Source organism: Anguilla anguilla, chromosome 8, assembly GCF_013347855.1.
Source record: "Anguilla anguilla isolate fAngAng1 chromosome 8, fAngAng1.pri, whole genome shotgun sequence".
NCBI classification, from domain to species: Eukaryota; Metazoa; Chordata; class Actinopteri; order Anguilliformes; family Anguillidae; genus Anguilla; species Anguilla anguilla.
The window spans coordinates 9,109,272-9,127,762 of NC_049208.1; the positions used below are offsets into that span (position 1 = coordinate 9,109,272).

The 18,491-nt window shown below is 49.6% G+C and overlaps 1 protein-coding gene across 1 annotated transcript in view; it reads right to left on the minus strand.

Moving 5' to 3' along the window:
* LOC118233662 (protein scribble homolog) overlaps positions 1-18,491 on the minus strand; it is a 98,110-nt gene that overhangs the window by 6,238 nt on the left and 73,381 nt on the right. The window contains 11 exon segments of the mRNA XM_035429471.1: positions 2,075-2,149; positions 4,324-4,361; positions 5,526-5,665; positions 7,247-7,360; positions 9,429-9,617; positions 10,025-10,114; positions 10,698-10,908; positions 11,280-11,442; positions 16,192-16,242; positions 16,734-16,844; positions 18,025-18,150. Of these exon segments, the coding sequence (XP_035285362.1) occupies positions 2,075-2,149; positions 4,324-4,361; positions 5,526-5,665; positions 7,247-7,360; positions 9,429-9,617; positions 10,025-10,114; positions 10,698-10,908; positions 11,280-11,442; positions 16,192-16,242; positions 16,734-16,844; positions 18,025-18,150 (1,308 nt within the window).

The following is an 18,491-nucleotide window of genomic DNA, read 5'->3' on the forward strand; positions in this document are numbered from 1 at the left end:
TCAGTCACAGGCTTGTCGCTGGGACTTTGCCACCTAATCCACTCCCACTCAAATGCGTAGCCTATGGGATTTGACAGGGCCGACGCGTATGTGCAGAAGGGAGGTTTCCATCGGTTTCCTGGAAACGAAATGGCTGCTTTTTCCTGAACCCCTTCATTGCAACGCAAAGCCCAGCATCCGTTGATCCAAGTGGCTGTACCCCCAAGCCAGCATCTGTCCTGTTGTTCCAGGGTTGTCCCATGCAGGATTAAAACCCCTTCAGCCCTGAAGAACCTCAGTTCCCAGAAGACACGTCTATACATGTGAGGCTTCCTTCTGACCTTAAAACCACAGAGCTTCCATTGTGCCCAGGACTGGAATTTACAGGCACCAGAAAAGGGTGGAGGGTACAGCCAAGGGTATGTGCCAAGTTCACACGTCAAAACACAAACCAATACTCTGCACACAGCACACACTGCGCCCACAACGCTTTGAAGGTCCACCAAACGGCATCCGGCAAAATCCACTTTCACACGTCTCAAACGTGCCCTTGTCATGTTCTCCTCCAACCAAGAGTAAGACAGATACGCTGCCGTGGGATATCTAACTGGACTCCTAAGTACACTTTGACATACGCTTCCACATCTCAGGTCAGTTCTGGAACTGTGCATTTCACCCTGATGCATATTTGCTGAAAATGAACACTGTGAGTGATAAATAGGCGTTTTGTACAGCGGGTCCGAATACGGGGGGCACGAGGTGGAAAGCCATTGGGTGGCCTTTCGGCACTTAACAGCATACTTTGCACAACAGCAGCGGGTACACACCAACACAACATCGACAAAACACAGGAACCGGCTCTCCAGTGCAACCCAGCGGGCGGACAGACAGACAGACAGCAGTACGGACAGGCCCACGGATGAGCTGCCAGCAATCGGAAACTTTCCCCAGCTCTCTCAGCCTCTCGGTGCTCTTTAAACGCATCCCACCCCCACGGAGGCGTTACCCCAGCCTACGGACGCCTCCTGGGCATCTCCTGATTGGCTCACTTTTATACCGCCATGTTGCTTTCGCTCGTACCGAGTTCCTTTTTTTATACCCCGTGTTGCTTTCGGTCCTGGTCGACGACTCTCGAGAGCACATTTCATAATCTCAACCACCGCGGGCTACTTCAGCGAACGTCGTGGTGGACGTGCGCTGTCAAGCCCACCGTTTGCTCTTACGTAATCAGAATGCCACTTCAGGACTAAATCTATTAGTCCTGAAGTGGCTAAAATGGCTCCTCAGTGGCATTTCGAACCATGGCCACTTTGGAGCCCGTGTTTATATGACAGTTGCTTGGAGTGGAGGCCATTTTGGACCTCTTTCACTTAAATGGCTTAAAAGCTGCTTGGACTCACGGTGTAAAAGCAACACAGGGTATGAAGACGTGGGAACTGACACGAGTGATATTTTATTTTAAAGTTTCCAGCCACTGCAGAAGACCTTCAGGGAAGTTCTTCAGGGAAAAGGCTGCGGTGGGTAAAGTGGGTAAAGTGACAATGGATCGCTTATGCTACATGTTAAGAAAGTGGAGTATTTGTAGGATATTGGTGAATGTAGCAACATGGGAGGTTTTAGGGCTTAGACTTATTTTCATAGTAATCAATAGTGGGAAATGTTCATTAATAACTGGTATCTGCTGCAGAGAGTCAAAGATGTACAAGTCTGGAAGTGATTTAGAGGGGCGGCAGCTGCTATTCACATAATATGGCCTCCTTTCAAATGGTCTGTCAGTGAACCTAAGCGGGATGGGTTTAATTACAAATCCAGACTTCCTGTTACAGTGGTATTCCAGGATGGACATAACTGACAAATAAGGAAAGCTCTGCGCTATGTAGTCTTTGCAACTGAGAGCAAAGATGGAGGCCTCTTAAGACTAGAAGGTCCTTCCAATCAATGGTCTGGTTTCTAGCATGGCTTCACTAAAAGGCTTGCGGTATAAAGATTCCTATCGTCCATCGGCCAGGTGGAAGAAGGAAAAAGGGAGGGAGGGGGAGCAGAGAGGCTTGGAGGGAGGATGCTGAGGCCTGGGAGCTGAGCATGCAGGTGATACCTGGATGTCGTATACAGGTTTGGAAGAGGGAATTGCTGCAAACTGGCGGTAGTCAAACTTCTTTTCTGACAGGGACTAGAAGGGACAGCAAATAGGAGTGAGAAATGAGGAGGAGCTATGACCCGTACAAGGAGGAGGGGCCATGACATTCGGGGATGCAGAACCATGACCCAAACAGGGAGGTGGGAGCATGACCCAAATAGGGAGGTGGAGCCATAACATCCAGGGAGGCGGAGCCATGACCCATACAGGGAGGTGGAGCAATGATATTCAGGGAGGCGGAGCCATGGCCCATACAGGGAGGTGGAGCCATGATATTCAGGGAGGCGGAGCCATGACATTCAAGGAGGCGGAGCCATGACCCATACAGGGGGGTGGAGCCATTACATTTAAGGGAGGCAGAGCCATGACCCATACAGGGGGGTGGAGCCATTACATTTAGGGAGGTGGGCCCAACAGCAGGAAGTGGGATGTGTACTGGACTGGCTGAGGCTGACTAATGCGGTTATGAATGGATGTTAGGATGTGAGTTTGACCTTTAGTACAGGAGTGAAATTTTCAGTTGATGTCGAGGTGTGCCTTAAAAAGTCCTGAGCTAGCAAATCTCTCGGCAGGTAGTGCTGAACCTTTAAAAATGTCAAGTTGCCTTAATCATCAATGACAACATTCAGAGGACGCGCAAACTCAAATAATACAAGTTTTTTTTTTTTTACCACTGTGACCTATTGTGCAGCCTAGAACACAACGTACAATTTATCACGCGGATGGATATCATTTGTTCTCTGGTTTCAGAGTTTTCCCCCATACAGTGACTTATGTGACATTTTCATCTGTGCGAGGCACTGAGTTTGTACAGTCAAGGGAGGAGGCTTTCACTGTTTTTTTTGGGGGTTTTTTTTTCTCTCGCATCGCTTTGTTTCAATTAAGCACGTCGAGTTAAAAAACCAGCCTGTCTGGACTCCAATTGGGCCTTTATTGAGGCTGAAATGTGTGCACAGTGCTTCCAGCTTTAAAGGACATATTCAAAGCAAAACTTAACTCAGTCTAGTGGTGAGACCTACAGCTCCGAGGAGGAGACAGACGGCGTTCGGAATGCAGTGGATGTCTAAAGTGCGAGCTACCTGGTGGATTAACCCTGGACGCAAGACGGGTAATCAGGAAGATGAAATTCAAATCTGTCATCCTAAAAAAACCTCTGAAATATATCAGTTGCAATAAATTCACAGTGCATACTGTTATACGGAGAATCGCTTATAAATGTGGAAATGGTCTTTTTGGCCAGTGTGTGACCGCTCATCTGTTTGGGAAAAATGGCACGAACTGAAATGAGGATATAAATAAATTGAGGGGAAGAGCTGCAGGTACTTCTGAGGGTAATAAACGGTGGAATGTTGACTCCACTCCACTCCAAATATACGAGGGGCCCCCGCCCCCGGAATGCTGACATGGGGGGGGGGCTGGGACGGAGCGTGGGGGGGGGGGGCAGGGGTTCATCATGTGATCACAGTGCGGGGGGGGAGGGGGACAAAACAAAAGAGCACAATAGTGTAGAGTGAAAGAAATGTTGGGCTGCTGTACTACTGTCCATAGGACCGATCTGAATATGCAAAAAAGTAATGCTTCCCTATTTCAGCATACTACTCACAAGCACTATCTTAAAAGAGAATGAAACGATGAAATGTCTAAATTTTATGTTTTTTTTTTTTTCTGTTAATTAGAACATTTTAAAATTGCACTTGCCATTTTACATTGATCTGTTTATTGGTCGTAGTGTTGTGTACCAAGTGTATGCACTCCATTAGGGAACTATTTAGGCTCTTAATACTGGCCCGGGCCTGGTTCTATAGATAAACCAATGAACTTTAGGTTTCATGGAACTGCAGCAAAAATTGGTTCTGAGATGCCTGTGGAGGAGAGGAAGACTACAGAATGAAGGAGGGAAGAGAGAGAGAGAGAGATAAAGAATCCAGGATGAACAGAAACACAGTGTGTGGGGTTCCTGTAAAAAAATCAACGTGTGGGAATACGAGATAAACACCCAATGCTAGTCGAGGTTACAATAAGCAGCTCATACACACGGAATATGGCAATATTATGTGACAGCAAACCTAGGCTGATAAGAGGACTGAATACATGTCACAAGCCATCCTTCAAATGCACATCCTCCCCAACGCACACGTATTAATGAGACACCCCAACCAAGGGTGAGGGGGGAAAAAACTAAAAAGGAACTAATAACCGGTCCTTACCAATCTGCCCGGTGATGTCACAGTCTTGGGGCTGGCGTCTGTCAGGGGAGAAAAAAAGACACAAAATGATCAGTGTGAAATCGGGGAAATGACCCGTTGTTTTTCTATTCTGAGTGCCTTGCAGATGCTAAAAGGGTATAATCTGTGCCCAGTTTGGCATCCTTCGTCTGTGACTCTTAACAGGGTTAGAGTTCTTGGTCAAAGTGTCTACGAACTAAAGGAATATATAAAATAATGAAAGTTTACATTGAAATGTTTTTCAATTTTAATTAAACAGAACCGTGTGAGTGGCAGTGTAGTATAATGGCTAAGGAGTTGGTCTTGTAACCTAATGGCCGCAGGTTCGATTCCCCGGTAGGACACTGCCGTTGCACCCTTGAGCAAGGTACCTATCCTGCATTGCTCCAGTATATATCCTGCTGTATAACTGGATACAATGTAAGTCGCTCTGGATAAGAGCGTCTGCTAAATGCCTGTAATGTAATGTAAAAATGCTGTAGACCTGTGATTGCTGAGAAGGGACTGGAGGGACAGTGACTTGGTTTGTGTAATAGTAGCAATGAAGAGGGACTGTGACTTGGTTTGTGTAATAGTAGCATTACGAAGGGAATGTGAGACTTTATTTGTGTAATAGTAGCATCACAGAGTGACTGTGACTTGGTGTGTGTAATAGTAGCATTACGGAGGGACTGTGACTTGGTGTGTGTAATAGTAGCATTACGGAGGGACTGTGACTTGCTGTGTGTAATAGTTGCATTGGGGAGGGACTGTGACTTGGTGTGTGTAATAGTAGCATTACGGAGGGACTGTGACTTGGTGTGTATAATAGAAGCATTAAAGAGGGACTGTGACATGTTTTGTGTAATAGTTGCATTGGGGAGGGACTGTGACTTGGTGTGTGTAATAGTAGCATTACGGAGGGACTGTGACTTGCTGTGTGTAATAGTAGCATCACAGAGGGACTGTGACTTGCTGTGTGTAATAGTAGCATCACAGAGGGACTGTGACTTGGTGTGTGTAATAGTAGCATTACGGAGGGACTGTGACTTGGTTTGTGTAATAGTAGCAATACAGAGGGACTGTGACTTGGTTTGTGTAATAGAAGCATTAAAGAGGGACTGTGACATGTTTTGTGTAACAGCTGCATTTGGGAGGGACTGTGCCTTGGTGTAATAGCACAGGGGAGGCTGCTGTCGCCTGACCTTCCAGGGGCGTGGGAGAGGGCGTGGCCGCCGGAGACGGGGACTCGGACAGCTGGTCCAGGGTGCTGCGCTTCCTGGAGTCGCGCGACTTGGCGATCACCATCTGGGCTTTGAGCGCATCCTGTTCCAGTGACTTCATACTGAAAGAAGAGAGAGAGAGAGAGAGAGAGAGAGAGAGAATGTCAGAGAGGCTGGGAGAGAGGGATGCAGAGGAGAGGGGGGGAGAGAGAGAAAAGGAGGGTGGGGGAGTAAAACAGGGATGAAGAGGAAGAGAGGAGGGGGGGGGGAGAGGGAGGAAAGAAAGAGACCAAGAGGAGAGAGCCAGCGAGTGTGTAGCAGCAAAACGGTCACAGCGATGAGTGTGAGACACTAAACGGTCACAGCGATGAGTGTGAGAGAGAGAAGCGGTCACAGCAATGAGTGTGAGAGAGAGAAGCGGTCACAGCGATGAGTGTTAGACAGAGAAACGGTCACAGCGATGAGTGTGAGAGAGAGAAGCGGTCACAACGATGAGTGTGAGAGAGAGAAGCGGTCACAACGATGAGTGTGAGAGAGAGAAGCGGTCACAGCGATGAGTGTGAGAGAGAGAAGCGGTCACAGCGATGAGTGTGAGGCAGAGAAACAGCCACAGCGATGAGTGTGAGAGAGAGAAACGGTCACAGCGATGAGTGTGAGACAGAGAAACGGTCACAGCGATGAGTGTGACACAGAGAAACGGTCACAGCGATGAGTGTGAGGCAGAGAAACGGTCACAGCGATGAGTGTGAGAGAGAGAAACGGTCACAGCGATGAGTGTGAGACAGAGAAACGGTCACAGCGATGAGTGTGAGAGAGAGAAGCGGTCACAGCGATGAGTGTGAGACAGAAAAACGGTCACAGCGATGAGTGTGAGACAGAGAAACGGTCACAGCGATGAGTGTGAGACAGAGAAACGGTCACAGCGATGAGTGTGAGACAGAGAAACGGTCACAGCGATGAGTGTGACACAGAGAAACGGTCACAGCGATGAGTGTGAGACAGAGAAACGGTCACAGCGATGAGTGTGAGACAGAGAAGCGGCCACAGCGATGAGTGTGAGAGAGAGAAACGGTCACAGCGATGAGTGTGAGAGAGAGAAGCGGCCACAGCGATGAGTGTGAGAGAGAGAAACGGTCACAGCGATGAGTGTGACACAGAGAAACGGTCACAGCGATGAGTGTGACACAGAGAAACGGTCACAGCGATGAGTGTGAGACAGAGAAGCGGCCACAGCGATGAGTGTGAGAGAGAGAAGCGGCCACAGCGATGAGTGTGAGAGAGAGAAACGGTCACAGCGATGAGTGTGAGAGAGAGAAACGGTCACAGCGATGAGTGTGAGAGAGAGAAGCGGTCACAGCGATGAGTGTGAGACAGAGAAACGGTCACAGCGATGAGTGTGAGACAGAGAAGCGGCCACAGCGATGAGTGTGAGACAGAGAAACGGTCACAGCGATGAGTGTGACACAGATAAACGGCCACAGCGATGAGTGTGAGACAGAGAAACAGCTACAGCGATGAGTGTGAGACAGCCAAGCGGCTAAACTGGAGCACGAAAACGTGCAGAACTGCTGGATGAGCCAGACGAACAGACAGAATGGCGAGCGCAGCTCCAGATGATGATGCCCCGCCCATCCCCCCCACCCCCCCACCCCCCCACCCCCCCTGACACGATGCAAAGCAGCAGGCATCGACTGGGCGCAGACCTGGTGGGCGGGGCGTTGGAGGCGGAGCTCTGAGCCGCTCTCACGCGGGCCTGGTACAGCCTTTTGGCCAGGTTCTGCTCATACTGTCTAACATCCTCTTCCAGCCCATAGGGTCTGGCACGGGACGGGCCGAACGGCCGGGTGAGGAGGAAGAGGAGGAGGAGGAGGAGGAGGAAGGGGAGTGGAGAGGGGCCAAGCAGGAAGTCAGGTCACAGGGAAGAAGAGAACAAACACATACACAGACAGACAGACAGACAGACAGACATACACAGAAAGAGGAAGGAAAAGACAGAGACTGGTGATGCACAAACACACAAGAGGGCTAAGGAAACAAACGAGAACTCATGAGAAAGAGAACAGCAGGGAGGAAAAGAACACAAGCAGGGGTTCACCAGGTCTGCACCTCCTTCGCCTCGCCGGCGGACATCTTAGAATTAACAGCGGTAAAGAGACACCGGATTTTTGCCGAATAAAGGCCACATTTAGACTGCGGCCAGCTGAACATTTCAATAATTAACAAGCTCCCGTGTTCAGTCAAAATTAATGTATTGCTCATCAGTTATAATCTTTAAATTAGAAATACATATTTATACATTGGAAACCATTCACAGCAGCTGACACAACTAAGAGTTAAATATCATTATTACACGTTAAAACCCCTGAGGGACCAGCAGGCCAGCTGGCAAATCAAGTGAAGCAAACTAAGTGAAGCTGGATCTCTCTCATTTCTCACAGTCTATAGTGCATGTGAAAGCACTACTTGGCCGATACAGTATAGCGTAGGTGTGTGTGTGAAATCCAAGAGGAGTCCTGTAATCCAAATACGATCCCCCCCGCCCGGCACACACTACTCCTGATAAATGCATTCATATCACCCTACAAAAATACAACAACAAATGTGTCTCGAATCCATAACTTAGAAGACATACTTTAAGATTCAGCAATAAGAAAAAGTCATTCTAATTTCTTATGGAAGGGACACCTAATAAAATCTAACTTGCTGTAACATTTACTTACGCAAAACCAGAAGCTCCATCGTGATATACTCATTTACTTTTAAAACGGAGGCTTGACCTTATTTGACACTTGTTTCGGTAACCATGGAGACAGCCAGGGATAGTCTAGAAATATCCTCGGGCCTGATGATGTTGTCTTTTATTTGTTGCCATATTTGTGTGTAGGAATGCTTATTGCAATCTGATTCAAAATTACTTCACTGAAACAAACACAAAGCAAACTGAACATAAATCCAAGCTAAAAATGGATTCAATTTAATATTCGATTTCTGTCTTTGTATCCCAGAGCAACAAGACTGAATGCATAATTACATCTACACAGCTAAAAAAAGAAACAGATCCCCCCCCCCCCGCCCCCCCCCCCTCCTTAGAGCCAATTTTCTTCTATGGGCGGCAATTTCCCAGCAAGCTTTGAGAGCTCAGTTCTGAACCCCTACCGACACAACACCTACACCAAAAGGAGAGAAAAATAAGTAGAAGTACATCTGACAACATTAAACCACAGGGAGGAAAGAGAGAAGGAGGGGGGGGGCGGGGTGGACGGAAGAGAGTGGACGGAACAGAAGGTTCCGGAATGAAATCCCATGGCGACTACGTTCCGGCCTTCAGCTGTAGGGCCCGAGTTCACTGTGCTCCTTTCACCAGTTTCCCAGAAGCACCGTCAGTGTGTGAGAGAGGGGACAGTGCTCTGGGAGTCTATGAGATAGCAGGTGAGGATGGAGCGGAAAATTCAAGAGTGCATGTCCACGCAAGTATGTGCTGTGTGGTGTTGTGCGGATGTGTGTGTGTGTGTGTGTGTGTGTGCATGTGCGTGTGCGTGTGGGTGTATGCATGTGCGTGTGTGGTGTGCATGTGTATGTGTATGTATGTGTTATTTATTAGTGCGAGTATGCGTAAGTGTGTGTGTGGGAGTGTGTGTGGGAGTGTGAGCGTGTGTGTGTGTGTGCGTGTGCGTGCGTGCGTGTGCGAGCGTGTGCGTGTGTGTGTTGCGTGAGCGTGTGTCCGTGCGTGTGCGTGAGGGTGTGTGTGTGTGTGCGTGTTGCGTGTGCGTGTGTGTGCGTGTGTGTGCGTGTGCGTGTCCGTGCGTGTGTGTGCGTGCGTGTGTGTGTGCGTGTGTGTGTGTGTGCGTGTTGCGTGTATGTGCGGGTCGCGTGTGTAATTCGCACCGCGCTGCCCTCCACATGGCCCTCTTCTCGGCCTCCAGGGCGCGCCTCTCTGCGGGGGACAGCTCCCTGTCGGGGGCGACGCTCAGCCCCAGCTCCGGGCTCTGCATGCGCAGCCTCTCCTGCTGCCGCCGCTCCGCCTTCGCCGTCCGGATCGGAGCGCCCGAGTCCCCGGGGTACACAGGGCTCAGCCTGCCGACACACACACACACGGGCACGCGTAAATACACACACATACACACACACACACACACACACACACGCGTAAATACACACACATACACACACACACACACGCGTAAATACACACACATACACACACACGCGCGTAAATACACACACATACACACACACACACACACGCGTAAATACACACACATACACACGGGCACGCATAAATACACATAAACACACACACGGCCACGCGTAAATACACACACACACCCGGGGTACACAGGGGTACACAAGATCAGACTCAATTCTGCAGCAATCAGTGTGAAATTGTGGTCCCAACGATTCACAGGCTATTCAAAAATAGGGCCTGAGTGCAATAACAATGACCGTTCCAATGAAAAAATCAATGCTGGGGACGTTTTTACCCGGACATGGAGTTTGGCCTCTGCTCCGGTCTGTAGCCGTCCTCCAGAGAGTTCCTCTGAGACTCCGCCTTCCCGTCCGCGGATACAGACCTGGGGAACCAGAGCGCCAACGTCAGCGTTTCCTGTGCAGCACCGTCTGCAGTTACTGACACCTGAGGGCTGTTTCGTGTGTGTGTGTGTGTGTGTGTGTGAGTGTGTGTGTTCACGTGTGTGTGTGTGTCAAACACTAGCTGGTCTGCCCAAATAAGCCCATACCAGACAGTCATAACTACTATACTAGACCAGGGCTGCACCAGTTTTAACAATTCCACTAAAAAATGACCCTGCTGTACTATTAATTAGCTTTCAGCTGAGCTGAACAAAATATATTAACAACAACAATGCATGTAGAGCTAAATTATTCTTATTACTTATTTATCATTAAAAATAGGTTTTTCAACCCTTTGAAGAGTAGGTTTTTTGGAATGGTTTTTTTTTCTTCAAAATTCTACAAGAGTGTTCTAGAACTCCATTGCTCTACTCTGCCAGTAGTGATCGTTACATCATCAGCATTAGAATGTTCAGTTAAGAACGTTCTAGTCACATGTTTGTGACCTCACATCCTAAAGAGTTAAATGTGGAACACAGCACAGGAAGGTGGGAGGCTGGTACAGAGACTGATGGGAAGCCATACCCTGAGCCGAGGGGCGTGGCCGGGCAGCCAGGGGGCGTGGCAGATTGGGGACTGGCCACGCTCTCCACCTTGTACTCCACCCCGTCCAGCACCACCTTCCCCCGAGCCTTCATCTCGGCCATCTGCTTGGGCGAGATGAAGGTCTCCTCCTCGTCATCATCGTCTTCGTCGTACAGGAGGTAGTCCCGGGCGCACTGGTCAATCTTCCTCGCTGCGGGCGGGACGTCCCGAGGGGTTTGGGGGGGGGGGAATGGGAGAAGAGTGTACTGATGAGCCTTCCAACTACGCAGGCTCTTCCACAGACAGCATCAGAGTCTGATCGGGTGGAATTAAATCAACCCTCAGCTTCTCAATTCCATTTTTCCATTAAGCTTCACTTACACAGGGTAGGCTGACTGAGCACACATGCTCTTTTACAGCCACGCCCTGTCAAGGCCCCTCCCAACTAGCCTAACCAGCACTCTCCTGGGATCGTGCGAGGAAACTGGAGTACCCAGAGGAAACCCGCGGGGACACGGGGTCGGTGGGGTCTGCATTTCTGAGAGGACGAGAGCAGGAGAGAGAGGCAAGCAACCGACCGACCTTCCTCCTCCTTCATCTTCTTCAGATCGTCCTCTCCCACCAGGGACACGCGGGGCTTGGGTTTGCTGTCGGGCGTCTGGTGCTTCACGTCGATCTCGAAATACTTCTGCCGGTCCCTGAAGGAGCGTTGCTCGGGGCTGCTGAGCCCCCTGCTGGGTGGGGTCTGTGGGTGGGGGGGGGGGGGGGGGGGGGGGTCGGGAGGGAGGGGGTAGGGGGGGCATGATTACAAAAGCAAGGGCAAAACCCCAGATAAAGGAGAACCCAAATTTTTATCAGAGATTCGGAAGGATAAAAACCATAATATTAGATATTTTTTTTAATGCATTATTAATTACTGAAGCGCTGAACAAAAAATTTGAAGCCAGTCGACGAATTCAAATTGCGCCTCGTTAATTTTATTTATTTAGCCCTTTGCTTATTCAGGCGAGTCCCATTGCGATAGAGGCCAATTTCAATGGAGCCTTGGCACGGTGGCAATGAAGAATTAAAAGGCGATCGTTACATAAGGTTCCCTGGGAAACACAAACTCAGAAACTTCAGATCAAATATTCATCTTTCAGTTTTTGAAGTTGTGATTCGACTGCTGTACAAAGTGCCAATTCTGGAATCTCCAACTGAGACGTGTTTGAAATGAAGAACTTGCCCAGATAACTCACTTGAAAATAAACCAAACATACAGAGAAAGTGAAATTCTCTGGTTCCTGACCGCAATAAAAATCAGCTAACTCAATACAATTACAACAACTGCACATAGTTAATAGTTCCGTGCAAATAAAAGAAATCTGGCAAAGAATGCACGTTTCTCTTTTTCCTTTTGCGTTCTCCTTTAAAGCAATGTGTGCACACAGTGGGTTTTGAGGGTTTCACCAACGTTGAAAGAGGGCTAAACAGTGCATGCTGGGAGATCTGAGGAAGACACCGTAAGTACCCAGAAATCCACTCGCTCGCGCGAAGGCCCAATGAGCAACTCCCCAGGTTTCTGGGACGACCTCAGCCCACACAGAGGCAGATGTAAACAGTTGCGAGTGTAAAAACGCAGATACAACCCGCGATGGAAGAGAGAGAGAGAGAGAGAGTGACAGGAGCGGATTTGACGTGGGGAGCACCGAGGAGTTTGGGCTGGTGAGAGGGCCCCCCGCTGCAGAGCAGTCCAAGCGTAGCCTGAGCACAGCATGAGCTGAGTCCAGCGGGGAGACTCAGATTTCATGCTCGACGGCGCCATTTATATAGAACAGCAGTGCATTCATTTCATTATCAAAAAGCATCAATACTAATCATTTTATTGAGTGACAGCTACTCCGAATATAACCACTTTTTTTGTGCTGTGTGCATGGCATTCTATAAAAAAATGTAACTGTGAATTAAAAAGCAAGTTATAATTGTGTGTTAAAAGCACATTTATTGACAGGTCAAATGTTTGTCTGAGGACATTTAGATTGAATGGAATAACAGCACCACTGCACATGCCCGTCTGCTCCTCAACTGACACTCCAGGGAAGAGACGGTACCAGGAACTGTTTCCCCCACAATGCACTTGGAAGTCCCCTAACGCTGACGTTAGCGATAAAGGCGTAAGGCGTAAAGAGATAAAGGCCCTGGTGTTCATCAAGGGGGAGGGTCCTGCACCTCTACAGTTCGGTAAGGACCGAGGAAACAGAAGCACAGAATCGAAACCCCTGCGACACGGTCCCACACTTCTGCCACCAATGCCGTCACCGTCACCAAGGCCATCTCCAGCAGAGCCCAGCAGCCAGGCCGCACCCCTGCCCGGGCCCAGCGCCCGCACGGGACAGGTACCTGAGGCTCCAGGGAGGGCCGGGAGAGGCGAGGCACTGCCGCCATGTTCATGTACTCCTTGCGGTCGGAGGTGAGGGGGGAGAGGGGGGAGAGGGGGGAGCGGGGGGAGGCGGGGGAGGAGGGGGAGATGGGAGGCCGGGGGGAGACGAGGGGCCGGGGGGAGACGGGGGGCTTGTCCTTCCCTCTGCTCCCACTGCCCCGCCCCTTCTCCTCAAACACCTCGTCCAGCTGCAAGAGCCACAGAGAGGTCTCTGCACCAGCTACGTACTGTCACACACACACACTGTTTACACACAAGGACTGTCACACACACACACACACACTGTTTACACACAAGGACTGTCACACACACACACACAGTTTACACACAAGGACTGTCACACACACACCTTTACACACAAGGACTGTCACACACACCGTTTACACACAAGGACTGTCACACACACACCTTTACACACAAGGACTGTCACACACACACCTTTACACACAAGGACTGTCACACACACACACTGTTTACACACAAGGGCTGTCACACACACACTGTTTACACACAAGGACTGTCACACACACACTGTTTACACACAAGGACTGTCACACACACCGTTTACACACAAGGACTGTCACACACACACACTGTTTACACATAAGGACTGTCACACACACACCTTTACACACAAGGACTGTCACACACACACTGTTTATACACAAGGACTGTCACACACACACACACTGTTTACACACAAGGACTGTCACACACACACCTTTACACACAAGGACTATTACACTCGCCATTTACACACAGGTACTATCCCCACATGACTTTTACACACAGGTACTGTCCCCACATGACTTTTACACACAGGTACTGTCCCCACATGACTTTTACACACAGGTACTGTCCCCACATGACTTTTACACACAGGTACTGTCCCCACATGCAATCTCAATTGCACACAAGGAGCATCCCCACTCCCAGTCACATGCTATAAGTTGTTATCAACATGCAATTCATGTAGAAACAGCAGAGCATGCATTCATTTCATGATCAAAATGTTGTCAACACTTATAATTACACCGAGTGAAGGCTACACCAAAAATAACTTATTTGTGTTGTGCGTGGCATTCTAGAAAAATGTAATTATAAAGGAATTTAAATTGGTAAATTGGTAAATTGACTGCATTTATATAGCGCTTTTATCCAAAGCGCTTTACAATTGATGCCTCTCATTAGCCAGAGCAGTTAGGGGTTAGGTGTCTTGCTCAAGGACACTTCGACATGCCCAGGGCGGGGTTTGAACTGGCAACCCTCCGACTGCCAGACAATCGGTCTTACCTCCTGAGCTATGTCGCCCCACCAAATGCACATTAACAGGTTAAAACATAGTTTCAGGACATCTGTAATGAATGGTGGATTGGGGGAGGGCCAGTGTGTGTACATTGCAGCAGTACTTTGGTGCCTCTCTGCTCCTCATCTGAATTTCCAGGGAGGAGAGGGAGGACAATGTACCAGGAACTACTTTCCCCACAATGCACTTGGAATGGTCTCGAGTCCTCACAATGATATTAGCGTTAATGGCGTAAGCAGGTTTGGGGGGCGTAAATGGCATCAGGTTGGCGCACTCAGAATTTAAAAAAGCCCTGGTGCTTATTAGGGAAGGTTCTGCCCTTGTTAGAGTCCAGAAAGGACTGAGGTAACAGAAGAACAGAATCTATGATCCCACTTCTGCCACCAGTGCAGTCTACGGTCACCGATGCCATCTCCAACAGAGCCCAGCAGAGCCCACAGCCAGGCCACACCCTGTCCGGGCCCGGCGCCCGCACGGGACAGGTACCTGCAGCTCCAGGGAGGGCCGGGAGAGGCGAGGCACTGCCGCCATGTTCATGTACTCCTTGCGGTCGGAGGAGAAGGGAGAGAGGGGGGAGCGGGGGGAGGTGGGGGAGGAGGGGGAGATGGGAGGCCGGGGGGAGATGAGGGGTCGGGGGGAGGTAGGGGGCAGGGGGGAGGCGGGGGAGGAGGTGGAGATGGGAGGCCGGGGGGAGACGAGGGGTCGGGGGGAGGCGGGGGGCAGGGGGGAGGCGGGGGAGGAGGGGGAGATGGGAGGCCGGGGGGAGACGGGGGGCTGGGGGGAGACGGGGGAGGAGGGGGAGATGGGAGGCCGGGGGGAGACGAGGGGTCGGGGGGAGATGGGAGGTCGGGGGGAGGAGGGGGAGATGGGAGGTCGGGGGGAGATGGGGGGCTTGTCCTTCCCTCTGCTCCCACTGCCCCGCCCCTTATCCTCAAACACCTCGTCCAGCTGCAAGAGCCACAGAGAGGTCTCTGCACCAGCTACGTACTGTCACACACACACACTGTTTATACACAAGGACTGTCACACACACACCTTTACACACAAGGACTGTCACACACACACTGTTTACACACAAGGACTGTCACACACACCGTTTACACACAAGGACTGTCACACACACACTGTTTACACACAAGGACTGCCACACACACACTGTTTACACACAAGGACTGTCACACATACACACTGTTTACACACAAGGACTGTCACACACACACACACACACTGTTTACACACCAGGACTGTCACACACACACACACACACTGTTTACACACAAGGACTGCCACACACCGTTTACACACAAGGACTGTCACACACACACCGTTTACACACCAGGACTGTCACACACACACACACACACTGTTTACACACCAGGACTGCCACCACTCGTAGTCACGCATCACAAAGCTGGCTGCACCTGCGGATGTGTCACCTCTGCCCTCTTTGAAGGCACTTGAACTCCACACCTCCAGTGTCTGCTCCTCTCCAACAAACAAACCTCTCCACAGTGCATACCGTTCTCTCGTCCATCTCATACCACAACCCGGCAGGTTTTCCCACATTTACACATACCAGCCTTCAGAACGCAGCACTACTGTGGCATATGACCAGTTTCCTACACAGCTGGAACAACAGGAGTAAATTCACCTGCAGAACAAGCCTTCTACTGTAGTTACACCATTTCCAGAAGAGAGAATTTAACTTGTCACACACAAAGAAAAATTCACAAGGCACGAGTTTCACTGCCGTGACTAGGAAGACTCACCTCTGGTGACATATGCCTGGGGTGAATGTTGTTCTTTTGGGCGGAGTTTTCCTGCAGACACACATAGAGCCAGGTGTTAGTCAGTAGAGGAAGCATGCAAGAGTTCAGCAAGATCTTCAGAAGGCAGGACGAGAGTTTGTAGACTTACGGAGAGGACAACTAAAGACACTGACCTGAATATAACACAACACTACTTACATTTACATTACATTACAGGCATTTGGCAGACGCTCTTATCCAGAGCGACGTACAACAAAGTGTATAACCATAACCAGGAACAAGTATGACGAAACCCCTAGAGAGAAGTACTTCTAAATCAAGGACGATATTCCAGCCTATTGAACTCTGAAGTTAAAGATTAGCGAGAAAGATCCCCATTTGGCTGTGGTCTCCATGCAAGGAAGGCAACCTTCACAACGCTTGGGGTAAGCGCCTCAACATGCTGAGTCAAATCGTGTGGTGGCTGTAGAACTCCACTGCAGGGAATTGTGGGATAGGAGAGCAGCCTATCGGGGGCCAGCGGGGGGCGGGACCCAGCCTACCTGACGGGGCTCCAGCACAGCCAATGAGTGGGGGACGGCGGCAAAGGCCTTGTACGCCTGCTTGCTATTGGTGGGAAACTCGTCGGGCGTGAGAGGGGAGGGGGTGAAAGGCTGCTGGGCAGAACGGAGAGAAAGACAGGGGAGGAAAGAGGAACGGGAGGGGAGGAAAGAAGAGGGAAAGCAGGACAAGGAGAGGGTGCTCGAGTGAGAGAGGGAAACATGAAACCAGAACAGAGTGAGACCTCACGACCAAAGGAAGAAAAAGAGAGCAGGAAACCAGACCGTGTAGAGGAGTTAAGCGGAGAGGATATTTGCACTACCGACCTCATAAAATACAAAGTAAACACTCATATTAATGGGACTCACCAACTGTCAAATATATAGGAAAGCTAGGGGATGAATTTCTGTCTGCAACCTCAGCGGTTAAAAGGGCGTGCTGAGAAAGCCACCACATTTCTCACAGGAAAAAGCCTCGGCTCAATTACCATAAATCTCGAGTGGCTTTAACCTGGGTTTTGAGGTCACGTGCTGTGCAAGTGCACAAGTCTCTGGAGCTAACGTAGGCTGTAGAATAACTTATGACTTCGACTGTATTCACTGCAGATGAGCTCATTTCACCAGGCTCCAGTGCGAAGAGTTTTATCAACAAATGGCAGAACGCTGGCTAGTCCAGTGGAAACCGGTGAGAAATCTGGAGCAAGTAAACACTCTCTAGATATATCCCTGCTCCCCGCTGTCCCGCTGTAGGAAAACAGGTCTTTTTTTGGAGTGAGCGTGGAAGAGGCGGCAAGTTTGTTCATGCAGAGCCGAGCCCAGCTAAGGCAACTCAGGCTGGCTCCTGGACAGAGTAGGAGGATTCCACTTGCAACAAGCCTTCAGCACTTTGGACACGCTAGTGTCAGACCCATCCCGCTTAAAAACCCACTGAAAACACGCCTCAAACGCGCACGCTAATAACACCGTGTTACATTACATTACAGGCATTTAGCAGACGCTCTTATCCAGAGCAACTTACACAACTTTTTTACATAGCACTTTACATTGTATCCATTTATACAGCTGGATATATATACTGAAGCAATGCAGGTTAAGTACCTTGCTCAAGGGTACAGCGGCAGTGTCCTTACCCGGGAATCGAACCTGCGACCTTTCGGTTACAAGCGCAGTTCCTTACCCACTGTGCCACACTTCCCCACTGTGCCACACTTCATGAAACGCGGGAGAGTTCGTCTAGTGAATAGCCAACTGGATATCGGGCAGTTTGTGGCTGCTTAAATATTTAGGTTCTTACAGAGGCCTGCGAGCTGACGGGGGAGGGGCTGTGGTGGAAGGGGTTGGGGCTGCCCCGGCCTTCGGGACTGGGCGACGTGGAGCTCTGCCACACACGAGAGAGGGGCTGGATCACACCCGGCCGAGTCTGTAAAGCACACACCAGCGTTAATAAAGATTAAAAAAAAAAAAAAAAATACTTTATTCTGACCTGCAACGCTTCATAAAGGAGTGTGTGAGATCAGGCTTAATTTACGATAGTTAATATAGTGATATAACTGCATTAACTTTTAATATTCATTTCAGTGTTAATATATATTTTAATATTCAAAGTAGTAGTATATGGCTGATTTTTAAAGGAAATCCCAAATTTCTCAGTACAAGTGCTCAGTACAATTCTGCAAGATTGTCAAGACATTATCCATTCATGAACCAATACATCAGTCCTGGCCTGAGAAGAACTTAAATAGCTTTCAATGAAAGAAGCAA